General features: G+C 39.3%; 2 protein-coding genes across 4 annotated transcripts; both read left to right on the forward strand.

The window, feature by feature from the left end:
* Positions 1-1,053: 1,053 nt before the first annotated feature.
* dnajb1b (DnaJ heat shock protein family (Hsp40) member B1b) lies at positions 1,054-4,886 on the forward strand. Its single transcript, XM_028017707.1, has 3 exons — positions 1,054-1,417; positions 3,016-3,635; positions 4,119-4,886. Exons 1-3 carry the CDS (start codon positions 1,207-1,209, stop codon positions 4,350-4,352), a joined length of 1,065 nt encoding a protein of 354 aa, XP_027873508.1. The 5' UTR covers positions 1,054-1,206; the 3' UTR covers positions 4,353-4,886.
* Positions 4,887-6,006: 1,120 nt separating this feature from the next.
* On the forward strand, positions 6,007-13,678 carry LOC114144654 (uncharacterized). Of its 3 annotated transcripts, XM_028017716.1 has the most exons (7): positions 7,753-8,097; positions 8,967-9,171; positions 9,913-10,260; positions 11,061-11,228; positions 12,878-12,973; positions 13,054-13,085; positions 13,160-13,678. In XM_028017716.1, the coding sequence occupies exons 2-7, from the start codon at positions 8,991-8,993 to the stop codon at positions 13,313-13,315; spliced, it is 981 nt and encodes a 326-aa protein (XP_027873517.1). In that variant the 5' UTR covers positions 7,753-8,097; positions 8,967-8,990; the 3' UTR covers positions 13,316-13,678. The 3 variants fall into 3 exon arrangements, with proteins under 3 accessions (XP_027873519.1, XP_027873517.1, XP_027873520.1); XM_028017718.1 differs by lacking the exons at positions 7,753-8,097; positions 8,967-9,171 and adding an exon at positions 6,007-6,147; XM_028017719.1 differs by lacking the exon at positions 8,967-9,171 and having other exon boundaries at positions 7,758-8,097.
* The last annotated feature ends 148 nt before the right edge of the window (positions 13,679-13,826 follow it).

Below are 13,826 nucleotides of genomic sequence, written 5' to 3' on the forward strand. Positions count from 1 at the left end.
GGAGGAGGTGGAGTAGCTCAGTCTTTTCACAGATTATCACTCACCTGTCACCACGTGGCGCCAATTAAAACATATGTAAGAAACGTTTTTTTTATAAATTGTCTGTGATATAAAATGTACACACCCCAGCTTTAAATCCACAGAAATTTAAAGACGAATCTTCAAAGAAATGGTATTCACCGACAGCTTCTGTGTACCTTAAACTTGTTCCTGACATGTCAGACATGCTTCTGCAGAGTTGGTTTTGGTATGAGCCACGCCCAAGTGAAGCAAAAGGACCTTTATGTACAAATGAGTTGTACAAAAGACATTTCTGCTCTGTTGAAGGTTGCTAATGATGATGGTTTAAGATGTCCCCCCTTAAAATGATAATCATCGGAATCAATGATATCATTTAGTTTCATGTATATAAAAAAGGCCAAAGTCTGTGGTGTTTATTAAGATTATGGTTATCAAAATGTGTTACAATGACCACTGCTGGTATTTGGGCTGTCTTTAGTTGTACTCAAGAAATTGTCATCATAATTAATTGTAATGTAGTAAATACAAAAATGAACTGTGATGTAGTACTTCAGGCGCACGTGCTGGAAATGTTATGCTGCTTTCCATTTACCTCCGAGATTTGAACTTCGATTAGCGAATGATGTCAAATCACACCTAATCAGTTCCAAGTTTGAAAACTATTAAGATTAGCTAGATCTTACTACTCTGATATAAACTGACATTAGACTAATAATAATGTATTTATTTCTGTACATTCAAACACCAAGGCAACATGCCACCACAAGAGATTGTAATATTAAATTTCCCATAAAACTAAAAAAAAAGTCTAAGTTCTGCTTTACTGCTATACCAGAAAGTCTGTAAAGCTTGCGGCAGTGGAACGTCTTGTGAAAAGTTTGAGAATCATTTTGAACCTTTGCTTAAATTATGACGTTGTTAAAAAAATACCGTAATTAAATTTAAAAAAAGAAAATCTCCCAGAGCACGTGAAAGCACCATGGGAGTTAACGTTTCCCGATGGGCGTGGCTTTACTTGTGGCGTCACAGCGGGAGCTGATTCTGGCTGCGTGTGGAACAGTCTGGAAGTTTCTGCGCTGTTTATATAGAGTAAGTTCAGAAGTCCGGCGGCAGCCCGAGTAGAGACGGACGACCGACCAGGGGCCGACGCGGACAGACAACTTTCGGGGGAACATTTAAACCAAGATGGGCAAGGACTACTACGACATTTTGGGAATTAAGAAAGGCGCTTCAGAGGATGATATAAAAAAAGCTTATCGTAAGCAGGCTTTGCGGTACCACCCCGACAAGAACAAATCCCCTGGAGCGGAGGAGAAATTCAAAGAAATCGCAGAAGCATACGACGTTTTGAGTGACCCAAAGAAGAAAGACATTTATGATCGTTTTGGAGAAGAAGGTAAGCGTCATCTTGAACATGTAGTCCGCTCGGTAATCCCTGCTATGTTAGAATAACTTTATTAACATCTTGGTTGATGTGTCAGCCGAAGCAAATGTTGGTATTTTAGTGACAAACGGTGATTAATGGTAATCTGTTTGTGTCATGGCGCTTTGAGCCGTGTTCGTCCTTCATCGAGAGTTTTACCTTCACGGCTAACTAAAAGCCGAGGCCCTGCTTAACAGGACAAACCCGGACCTGTTTCCATAATAAATCGGCTGGAATCCTAACGGGAATGTGGCCCGACTAATAATAGCAGCGCTATTGGAGGGCTCTGTGTATTTGCAGGAAGAGGCGGTTTTAGCCACATTGTTGTCAAGAAGATGCTACTGAGTAGTAAGTAGCCTGCAGTTAGTTCACTTACACTTCAAATGTTCTGCCAAAACAAAATGACTAGCAAAGAGCCGTGACCCGATTAGCACATTCTTTAATTCAAGTGCTCGCTACACCGCGACGGACTTAAACAGAAACAGTAAAAAAAAATAATGGTCAAACGTTTGCTTACTGTGTGGTGTGTTGCCATGGTTACATCAAGTTTTTATAAAACACACATTAGACGTAAACCTGCAAAATGCTCTCACACTGGTGTGAGGGGACACATTTTGTTGTGAGAGGGGCTGGACAACTTTCAGATCACACAACTAGTTGTTGCTTTTAGCCACATGGTGGGCACGGAGCTGTCTGCTTACAATGAGTCAGGATATATTTATAGAAAAGTTTTCATGCAGCAGAATGAAACAAGAATGCAATCTACCATCAAGCCAAATATGGCAAACGACGGATAAAAAAATAACTAGCAATCTTCAATAAAACTAATAGAAAAAAACAAAACATTCACGTTCATTAACACAATGAATAGATAAAAATGATTTCTAGTACCTTTTATGATTAGAACAGAAAAAAGACAAAGGAAAATAATAATTTTACACATAAAAAGAACTAAAACAAAACAGATTTACTTCAGTGCAGTTTATTGCATTGAAATTACCTTTCAGCTGCTGTTATTTATTCAGGAAAGCTGTTTTTAATTAATAGTGCCTCATCATAACTCTAAATATTAACACAAATACTTACATGCCCTTTAAATACAGAGGGCATGTCGGATAAACAGGATGTACTTTAATGAATAATACGAAAAGTATTGCAAACATCGTTGAAATGTTTTGTGTTCATCCTCATTTTTTGTATTCTGTATTGTCTCAAGCTCCCCGACCAATTCAAGAATATGCAGGTGTAGAACATCAAAATTCTCCTTACGTTTGTTACGTTTTTGCAAACACTGCTTTTAACTAATTTTTCTTTAATCCACGTTAATGCAGAATAACCCTACTGAAAATGTATTATTAGCAATTCTCCTGAATTGCTGCTTCATTGCCTTTGTTTAAATGATCTCGATGGTGCAATATCTATGACCTTTTTATAAAATCCAAACCAAGGCTAGTTTGATTAGTCATTATTTCCTGTAATTTTGAAACCGATGTCACCTGTGCAATAAGCAATTACACTTAAGAATCCCAAAATTAGTATTGCGAAATGTTAACCTCTTCTCCTGTATTTAGGTCTGAAAGGTGGTGGTGGCGGAGGAGGACCAACAGGGGGCAGCGGACCTGGCACCTACAGCTACACCTTCCATGGAGACCCTCATGCCATCTTCGCAGAGTTTTTCGGCGGCCGTAACCCCTTTGAGCAGTTCTTTGGCGCTCGTAACGGCGGCATGGACGAAAACATGGACACTGACGACCCGTTTGCCCAATTCGGGATGGCCGGTCGTGGAATGGGTCCCGGAGGCATGGGCGGCTTCTCGCACTCCTTCAACCCCGGCATGGGAGGAATGGGCGGTCACACTAGCGTCGTGAAGAAGCAGCAGGACCCGCCCGTGGTTCACGACCTCAATGTGTCACTAGAAGAAGTGCTGCAAGGTTGCACGAAAAAGATGAAGATCTCCCGGAAAAGGCTGAGCCCCGACGGCCGAACGACGAGGACGGAGGAGAAAATCCTGGAGGTGCAGATAAAGAAAGGCTGGAAAGAGGGCACCAAGATCACATTCGCCAAAGAAGGGGACGAGACGCCGAGGAACATTCCAGCGGACGTGGTGTTCGTGCTGAAGGACAAACCGCATCCCGTGTTCAAGCGGGACGGCTCCGACGTCATTTACACCGCCAAGGTCTCACTACGCGACGTAAGTCGGGATTACTTGAAACTTCTAATTTAGAGGGATTATTTGGTTGTAGACTAATAAAAAAAAAAAAAAGCAGATTTTATATTTAGCATGTAAAGGACAAATGAGATACGGTCATTTCTTTGTATTTTGGTCACAATTAGCTGAAAAGTTGACACGTACCTGCAGCCATCAAGACAGGTGAAAAACTAAGCCATCAGAAATTAAAGGTGCAGCAGGCCGAACGGGAAGCAGCGCAAAGATGTGAGCAGGATTAGCACCAGGCGGAGAGATTTGATCTGTGCTGGCTGCAAGTTGTAAATAATTTTATTAGCCTAATTGTAAATAGTTATAATATTGTATTCTTGCTAGCTTCTTGCAGGCGACGCAGCGAGGCATCGACCAATAATCCCTCCATAACCCACATTTTGACTCAAAGCTGTTTTAAACAGTGTGGTGGTGAATCACGTCGCTAAGTGTTCTTTGCTCTTCTTGCTCCATCAGGCCTTATGTGGCTGCACGGTCCAGGCGCCCACTCTGGACGGCAGGACGGTGACCGTTACGTCCACGGACGTCGTACAACCGGGGATGAAGCGACGGGTGAGCGGGGAGGGGCTGCCCTACCCCAAGCGACCCGATCGCCGAGGAGACCTGATCGTGGAGTACGAGGTTAAGTTCCCAGAGCGGCTGAGTAAGAACGCTCGGGACACCATCGCTCAGGTTCTTCCGCGATCGTGAACACGACCGCTGAACTCCCACTTGGGCCGCCATCTTTTTACCCGTGAATTATAACACGGACGTTCACAAGTTAGACTCGACGCCAAGAGCGACGCTCCTGGGGTTGGATTGCCCCGAATGTCACACGGTCCTCAGTAGTGTAAATACAGACTTTTGAACGAGTGCTGCTTTTCAGAAGCTTGACTGTAAATATGTTTCCAATGCGGTGTGGTGTTTGGTCTACTAAGTGAGTTTATATTTTTCATGAAAACTGTGCAATGCATGAGAGACTACATGTGCCACTATTCTACAGACTCTTTTGTCTGTAACAGTTTTCATCGAGAAACCTTTATTTTTTTGTATGAAGTTTAAGCATCCAGGTTTGCAGTGGATGGTTTACACAGATGTATTTGATACATCGTAAGTGTAGAAAAACGGCTTATTTTACTAAGAATAGCAGGTCACGCTCTGAAGAATGACACCGAGATGAAATATTGTTGTCTTCTGAATAATGCTGCATTAAGAACAATAAAAAGGAAAATGGTGCTGTTTACACCCAATGTCTCTTGTATGTTTCTATGAGACGGTTTGTAGGTGTTTGAAATCAAATGGTTTCTTCAGGCGACTTCCTCATCTTGCTCTTCCATGAAGTGTCATATTAAACAAGTTATGAAAATTAAATTTGAGTAACTCAATTAACCACAACAAAGAATGTTTCCATTATTTCTGTTAAATAAGATGTTTCTCTTACAAATAACACGAGATGGAGTTAAGTTTTATATGGACTTAAAGATTTATCACAATATTTTGTGGTACTATGGAGAAAATGAAAAAATAAGAATGATCACTTCTTTTTAGGTGACTGTGTTACACAGCAATCACTCCCCCAGAAACAAAGACAATGGTCTTGAAAAATACTAACTTTGTAAAACGCTTCTTGAGGACACCATAAACATAAGGAAGAGTGATTCATATCACTAAGCTGCACATGCTAAATTCATTTAATAATATTTTCAAATGTATTGATATTTATTGATATTTTCATTTAACAAACAGTGGAGAAAATGGAAACACTAGCAATCCTGACAATATGGACAAGTGAGAGGCTTTTGAAAATCATCAATTGGAATTTATCGTGGAAACAATACATCAAAATTCTTATTGTGACTAGAAATGTGTCATGATAAATTATAAACAATTAGAGTAAACAACATAAAAATATGAGTCCTTCCTGCCTCAATGGTTTATCCTGGTGGTGATATAGTCATATAGGCAGGGGCGCCGTACGGGGGGGGGGGTTAGGACAATTTCAAGGGCCCCTGGGGCCCCCCACAAAATAGTTTTTGTGAGGGGAGGCTTATAGAAATAGAAAAAAATAGAGGGCCCTGTTAATAATAAAATTAATATTATCATGTTTTAGCAGTAAAATTAAATTACCCCTCGCTTAGCTACAGACTACTGTTTGTCTCCATTTCATTCAATGCAGTGCTCAGGCCCCCCTGCCCTGCATGTTTTAGGTGTTTCCCTTCTGCCACTCACCTGGATTGAATCTGTGGCTGATTAACAGGTTTCTGCAGCACTTGATTGGCATGCAATCATTTCAATCAGCTGTTCTGGAATAGAGGCACATCTAAAACATGCAGGGCAGGGGGGGCTGAGGACTGGAATTGAGAAGCACTGATTTAATGAATGAAGGAACAAATCTACCAACATACTTGTCCCTGTACCTTTTATCACACTGAACAACAGATGAGTCAGTCAGCAGCAGCAGCTCTAACCCCCTGCGTCCTTTCCTCCCGTCCCAGTGACGGTAAAGGTAAGCAACACTGTGTTCAATGACAACATAGTTAGCATAATTCCAGGAAATCTATAGGTTTTTCCTGTCTCTCTGCTCTTTTTAGAATTACACAACAAAAAATCTATGTACTACTGACAGAAATTCAAACAATCTTTATAAAAAGATAACAAAAAATAGCCTCATGTCAGTCCAGATGGTAATACACAACATGGTGACAGCTTTAACAAATAAACATAGAAACATATTTTTAATTTAAAGTTATATACTGCAGCTTGAATAAAATGCAACTTCGTTGCATTTTTGAGGAGTCTGGATTGCTTTATGTATCTTTTGCATGCTGCCTATGACTGTGGCTGGTGGGGAGAGACATTTCAGTAAGCTAAAACTAATATGCAGACTGTTGCATTTAAAATTTACTAGCTGTAAATATCAGTATTGGACCAAAGAAAGCAAGTTGCAAGCCTTTGAAATTGTGATGCTTTTGATGGGTTAGATAGACTCAAAAAAACTGTAACAGAAGGTGCGCAGGAGGGGCCCAATTTAATTTTTTGTCATGGGGCCCAAAATTCCTGGCGGCGCCCCTGCACGTTGGGGATATTTTCCTGTAAAATGTCAGGACGTCTTGGTGCCTGTTGAGAATTGTTTCAACTCCACAGCCTACCTGAGTGTTTTTGTTGACCTCTGTGACCCTAGCCATTTTTCATGTCTCGTTCCTGCTGGACAGAGCACCATGTCACAAAGCTCAAATCATCTCGAAGTGGTTTCTCGAACAAGACAACGAGTTCGCTGTGTTCCAGCGGTCTCTTATCTGGAGTCACCAGATCTCAACAGAGCATATCTCTGGGATGTGGTGGAAGGGGAAATTTTCATAGTGGATGTGAGGCCGACCAATCAGAAGCAGCTGTGTAATTCTCCCACACCAATTTGAACCAAAATCGTCACCATTTATGTCATGAAACGCAGGGGAGAAAACTGGGTCATACTGGGTAAGTTGTACTTGGTGCTAGTTTAAGTCGATCTGTTCCGAACGTTGTTCTCGCCAAGAAATTTAGTTTACGTTCTTTATCGTCCTGCACACAGAAAATGGCGGTAGCAAGGTTTTAAAAAACTCACTGTTATACAAGTGCCAACATTTTTGTTCTTGCAGTTTTACTGTGAATTACCTCATTCTTTTCTTTTAACGGTCTTACTGACCTTTTCAATGCCGTGGCAGGAACGTTGGGCAAAATTTCCTGCCAACTTTTTTTTTTTTACCAGCATTTGACAAAAAAAACATCTGTTACTTAATTAAAGTCGGATCCTAAATTATTCCCGAGTTGGTACAGGGCCAAATATGTCATAAGACAGAACTGACATCCCCTCTACTAAAGCTACATGACATTGAGCTCATCTTGCGTGTGGTCACTTCCTTGAAGTCGTTTGATACTTTTTGGTGAGGAGCCTGATCTCCCAGTGTCTGTGTGCGGTTTCAACGGGGCCATCATGGTTGAAACAAATAGACCTCAGGTTGCCCTCAGATACCCGTGACACGGTCTGCAGACAGACCACTTATTGAGTCTGATGGCCTCCAGCGTAATGGGCTCTAGACCTTTGGAGGCACACAAATGGCTGGGGGAGCTCGGCACGAACACTGACGACTTTATAGCCCACCACAGTCATGAGCTGGTTCTTCAATACCGAGTGAAAGTGATGGGAAGAACTACCGCACGCTGTATGTTTGCTATTAGGAATAAATAGAGGCCTGGTACATCAGAATGATGCCTTTTTTTCTTTTTACGCTGAGGCAAACTGAAGACGAGCCGCTGTAATCATTTGCTGCAGAATTGTTTGGGCGCAGCGTTGCTTTCCTCTTTAAGGCGCTCCTGTCTTATGGCAGTAAATCAGATTAGCAGTAGAAAATGAAGTTCCTTCTTTTTACTTGGAATCAAAGAATGAGGTCTCTCCTCTTCACTTTCTGTTGCTTCTCAGGTAAGTTTATTGCTCAGTTTGCATTTGAAAGAGTCGATATTTTGATTTTCCATATTCTTGTACTGAGAGGAGGAAGATTTTGCAATGCTTAGAATATTTTATACTGAAATCGCTTCGGCATAAACTTCAGCTAACGTGTTTGATCCTAACTGAAGAAGACTCTAGTTACATAGATATAAAGTAAAATAAGTTTGAATGCAATTTAAATTTAGAATTAATTATCCACCGTGAAATTTTATGTTGCATAACAATTCATTACTTTAAATCCTTTTCCTGGCAGTCTTTCGTTACAGTCCTTTCTTTATCTTAATTCTTGTCTATTTTTGAAAACTTGTGCTTTCTATTCACTTGTTTCCTTGTTTGTGTCTCACAAAATTTGACATAAAAAATAAATGCCTATTTTTATAGTACTATAACTTGAAAAAAAAAAGAGGAAAAATTGCAATTATTAATTTCCAGTGCTTGGAAAATACCATTCATACGCCTTTTGTATCAGAAAAAGCTTCTTGGTTAAATTAAAAAAAAGTTTGCATCTACTTTTTCCATGGGTATAAACAATATTTGACTACTATAGAATGAGCCACTGTACACCGTGTTCCAAATTATTATATAAATTGGATTAAAGTGTCATAAAGATAAAATTTGTTGTTGTGCTATTAAATTTATAGATGGTATTGTGTGTCAGGGCTCTTTAAATCACTACAATTTCAGAGAGCTGGGTTGAATAGTTTGTCTGGTGAGCTCAATAAAAGAAAATATACTTAAGAAGGATGTTCCACATTATTAAGCAGGCCACAGGTTTCTAGCAATATGGGAAAGAGAAAGGATCTCTGCTGACGAAGCATGAAGTACCCATCATTGACTTGCAGACTGCTGTGCTGGCTTTCGACTTGATGAACCATAAGGGAGCCAATGACCTCAACCATCTTGCCTCTAAACTCTTCCACCTGATTCTGGGACATTGTTTTCCAAATCCAGTTATTTGCTCAACAATGGTCTGCAGTTGTACGTTTCTTGAGAACTTCTCTTCACTACAGATTTTCCTTCCACTCAATGTTGTGGTTATATATTTCGGTGAGTTCCTTTAACATTGACCATTTGTTGCTTACCCTGCTTGTGGAGTGCGTCAATGGCTGGCTGCTGGACAACGGTCAAGTCAGCAGTCTTCCCCATGACTGTGTTGGCCTTTACATAACATTTCTGTATCAAAAATTCCTTCTTGTTGGTCTTGCGTAATATTTTTCTGAGAAACTGGATTTGGCTGTGAGCCATGATGATTAAACTAACAGAAACAAAACACAAATCAACATTTTAATTAAGTCATTGAATAATTTGACATTTTGATTACACCAATGTAAGATTATTGATTTTTACATTTCAATGAATGTAAAATTACTAATGCAAGATGAGTTACTGCAGTTGATTTATAGAAAAGGAGTTTAAGAGGAGCGTTTCCTCCTTCGTTTTTAATTTTTTTTTTTTTTTTTTATGAGGCCCCGAGAAGGGTTCTGTTCTGTTAAAATGAAAGTTGAATAAAAGGCTGGACAGCTGCTCTATTCCATCTCACTGTTCTACTTTTTCTCCACCCACAACCTCCTATTTCGTGGTAATGCATATTTAGCCCCACATCGCAGTGTTACACTAATTTATTGGGATGACAGACATGTACATGACAAAATTACGTTTCCAGGCGAACCTTAAATTACTCTCAATAAACAAAAATCACAATTCCTATGTCCACACAATACCTTCTGTGCATTAAAGTTAGCTAAAAATAATGATTAATCTTCAAGCAGCCTTCGTTTCACCCTGCAGTTGTGAGTCTGGACGCCCCAGAGGTTCTGGAGGCGAGCGGCCATGTTGGAGGAAACGTCTCCATCCACTGCTTCAGTAGCTGGTCTCCAGTCAACGTTTCTGAGCTCCACAGCGCGCATTTCTGCAAAGGCGTCTGCTCCGGCGAAAACGCCATCATTCAGATGGAGATGACGAGCTCTGCCGTGACATGGGACGGGAGATACAGCATGGAGTCCAATGGAGGAGACGGCGGGGCCTTCACTGTCACAATAAACCGGCTGAGGGCAGCCGATGCTGGGAGCTACCTCTGTGGAATGGCAAGAACCTTGAACGTCACGTACCAGGAAGTTAGACTAAAAGTTGTAGATGGTAAGTATTTGGCGTAGATAAATACCATGTTGAAGGATAACACCTCCATTTTTTTTCATATTCTTTACAAAGTCTGCAACGGTAACTCGGAAAAAAAACCAAAATCCAAGGCAACTCAATTAGGAAGCAACGTCCATCTGTGTGTAGTTCAATGTCAGTCGTAACTCCAGCAGTTTTGCTAGAGATCAGTAGTGAACAAACAGCATTATGACAACCAAGAAACACAACAGACAAATTAGGGATGAATGATGGAGAAGTTTAAAGTAATTATTAATCATTGCTTACCTGCTTTTTCGTGTTTCCACCAGTAATTTGGTGATTTTTGTTGAGTGATAATATCCAAATCATTGAAATTGGAAAACTCCTTTGCCTTCACCTTAATCATCTGTTCCATACATGGATTTTCTATCAGATTAAAGTCAGAACTCTGCTTTAGCCACTCCAAAATGTTAATACTATGTTAGTAAAATGAAAAAGTTATACTTCAAACATGAATCTGCACAAACAATTTTAGCTGTGACTGCAAGTATTTAGTAATACCTTTTCAGCTAGCAAAACAGTCAAACCTATATTTGTCTGTCACAATAACTCATTTTGGATCCATTCAACTCCTTGTATCTCAATTTTGACTGACTTGAAAGACTCTGACATTCAAATAAAAAAATCTGTGAACGTGTACATATTTGATTTTGTTGTTTGAATTTTCTTGTTTTTCACTATATGTTAAAGTGTCACATGAGTCCAGACCTATGTAGTGATATTGTCTCTCACCAGTTGTGCTGTTTCTTTGTCTCTCAAAGCTTTCACTGTTCCAGCTGGATCCTCTCTAACTCCGAGTACCGTCCTGCAGACGGGGCTACTCTCTCCCAGAGGTGGCTTTCCGTCAAGCAGCGGCGCATCCGACGTACCAATCACGCTGCCACCTTCAGGGAGGAAGAGAACACAGAAAGAAGCAAACAACGTCACAGGTAGTTCGCCAAGCAAACCTTAAAATGTGAAAGAGCAGCCATCGAAATGCATTGATCAGTCTAAGAATTTTTTTTGATTTGTAACGGACGTAATAAAAACTTTCGTGGCAATTTTACAACAAAAACAAGCCGAATTAGTTTCTAAGTACATAGAAGCCAGTTTAGTCCAAATTTAGTCGAGTCTTTTTTAATTTTTATATTGCGCTACATGAAAACAACTGTTGTTGCAAATAAGTGATTTATACAAATACAAAGTTAAGAATTTATTAATGTATAGTGCAGAAAAGAAAGTTGGTTTCTATTCAAATAAAATTATATAAATTGCAGTAAAACAGAACAGATATTTTCAAAGTCAATCTGATTTATTCTAATATAAGTGGTAACACCCAGTTACTAAAATAAAATGAAAAAAGTATTTTAAAAAAGTAATCTCGGACAATATTTGACTCCAACAGCAGAAGCAGAAAAACTGAGCTTGTAAAAATCTAAAATATATAAGACAAGGGTGACCCTTAAGTCATCAATAAAATCCTGAAATCAATATCAAAAGTAACATGTAGTCAAAAAAAAAAACAACAACCTCTAGCTGCTGCCATTTAAACCAATCGGTTTATGAAAGCTTTACTGGTGAAGGCGAATTTATACTGAGTTCCAATTATTGATTCTAGACGAGATAATGAATCATGAATGACCACATCTGTTTTGGTTAAAACTGAACCAACCTTAGAGTTCTTTCAGCTGCATAATGTGGACCGCACAGATGAATTCATATGCTGGCTTAAGATGAGAATCATTTCAAAATTGACTCGCAGGCCTTTTGTTGTTTTGGCTGAATTTTATAGACAGAAATGTGCGTAAATTTAGCCAAGATGACATCAGTCTCATCCATTTTTAATTGGAGGCTGATCTGTGCAATCCAGCTTTAATATTTTGGTGACTGTTTTGTTAGATTATAAACCTTTTTATTAACAAATATTAATTACAAAGTGAACCTGATGGCACGTATTTATATTGAATCCATTTATGTATTAAGATGCCTTGATTTGTTGCACATTACCACAAAATAAAAGAAAATAGTAACATGATCTCAATACAATCATTCAAGGCATCCAGTTTAAAAGTGTTACTGGTGTTTAAAAGAGTCAATGTGTCATTAAAGTAAAAATGTCAGCTGATATCTGTAAGAACCCAAACGTCAGAGGACCAAACACACACCCCTGAGGTACAACACCTTTTTTCTCTTTTTAAAAAATGACTGCAACTTGGCAGTCTTGCCACACTAATGCTACACAACTAAAACTTTGAGTATATAAATGCTAATTCTTTGTTCTGTGCAACCAATAATTGTCCAACTTCCTAATTCTAGTTGTATATACTTTATTTTAATAATAACTTTTATTTAACCGGATACTGGGTATTAAATTAGCAAACAAAATGCAATGCAAGGGAAGAATAAGGGCAACACTGAACTTGGGTAAAACACATTCACAGATATGTAGAAGAATAATGAAGCAGAGAATCAGAATGTTGAGGCAAGAGAAATGTAACAAAAACATCTACCAACCTGTTAGGAATATTACCGTACAATCTTGCTTTTTAAATACAAATGTATATAAAGTGTAGTAACCAGTAGTCTCTGTTGTCTGCAGACAAAATGGTTGTCATAATCGTCTCTGGTAGCCTGGCTTTTCTGGTTTGTGCCATTATTCCTCTGATATTCTACAAACACTGGCGGAACATGGGCGGTGAGGCATCACAAATGGAGAATTTCCTAAGTTTTGCTGCCTGAAACGGCTAAATGAATATTTCCATGTGCTTGTTTCAGGTGAGAACAGACTGTCGGCGAGCAAAAACGAGGTAAAGTTGGTTTTTTTAAAATCCGATTTCTTTCGTAATTGAAAACAAAAACATGAAACTGTAATTATTCTCAGGACGACTGCTGTCAGGAAAACGTAGATGCTGCCTGCACTCAGGTCGCGGTTGGGGTTCAGACTTCAGAAGAAGACGATCATCCAGGATCTGGTGCAGACGATGGCCTCCGGTATGCGGCTGCGTACGAGGGGCTGGATCCCAGAAGCCTCGATTGAGCAGGAATTACTCTTTCTGTGCAGCTTTTTATTTCAAAAACCGCTCTCTGTATTTTCAGCAAAAATAATAAACATCTCTTTGAATATTTGTGTTCCATATAAAGTTTTAGATTTTGGAGAGTGACAACTGGGGCAAACAAAATATCGAGATCTACACAAAGAGGCATGTTATTCAGTATTGACATGGCAATAAGCACCGCAATTAAAAGTTGACAAAAAGACCAGCAGAGGGCGCCACACAAGAGTTGCATAACTTAACATGTCTGCTTTAGAATAAGAGTATTTAAAAATGTTGTTCAGCGATTCTTTCAGTTTCATAAGGTTTATGAGGCTTAGAGCTAAATAAAGTGAGCTATTTGACAATAATACAGTTGATTATTATTGTATCTGTTGAATATTCTTTGTTTTGTGAACGAATCACTTTTTGAGGGAGTAAGAAAATCAATCCCCAAACTACAAAATTGATCCCCTGTTTGTATTGAAATTTTTACACTAAATCTGCAAAACTACT

This window comes from Xiphophorus couchianus, chromosome 5, assembly GCF_001444195.1.
Source record: "Xiphophorus couchianus chromosome 5, X_couchianus-1.0, whole genome shotgun sequence".
Lineage (NCBI taxonomy): Eukaryota > Metazoa > Chordata > Actinopteri > Cyprinodontiformes > Poeciliidae > Xiphophorus > Xiphophorus couchianus.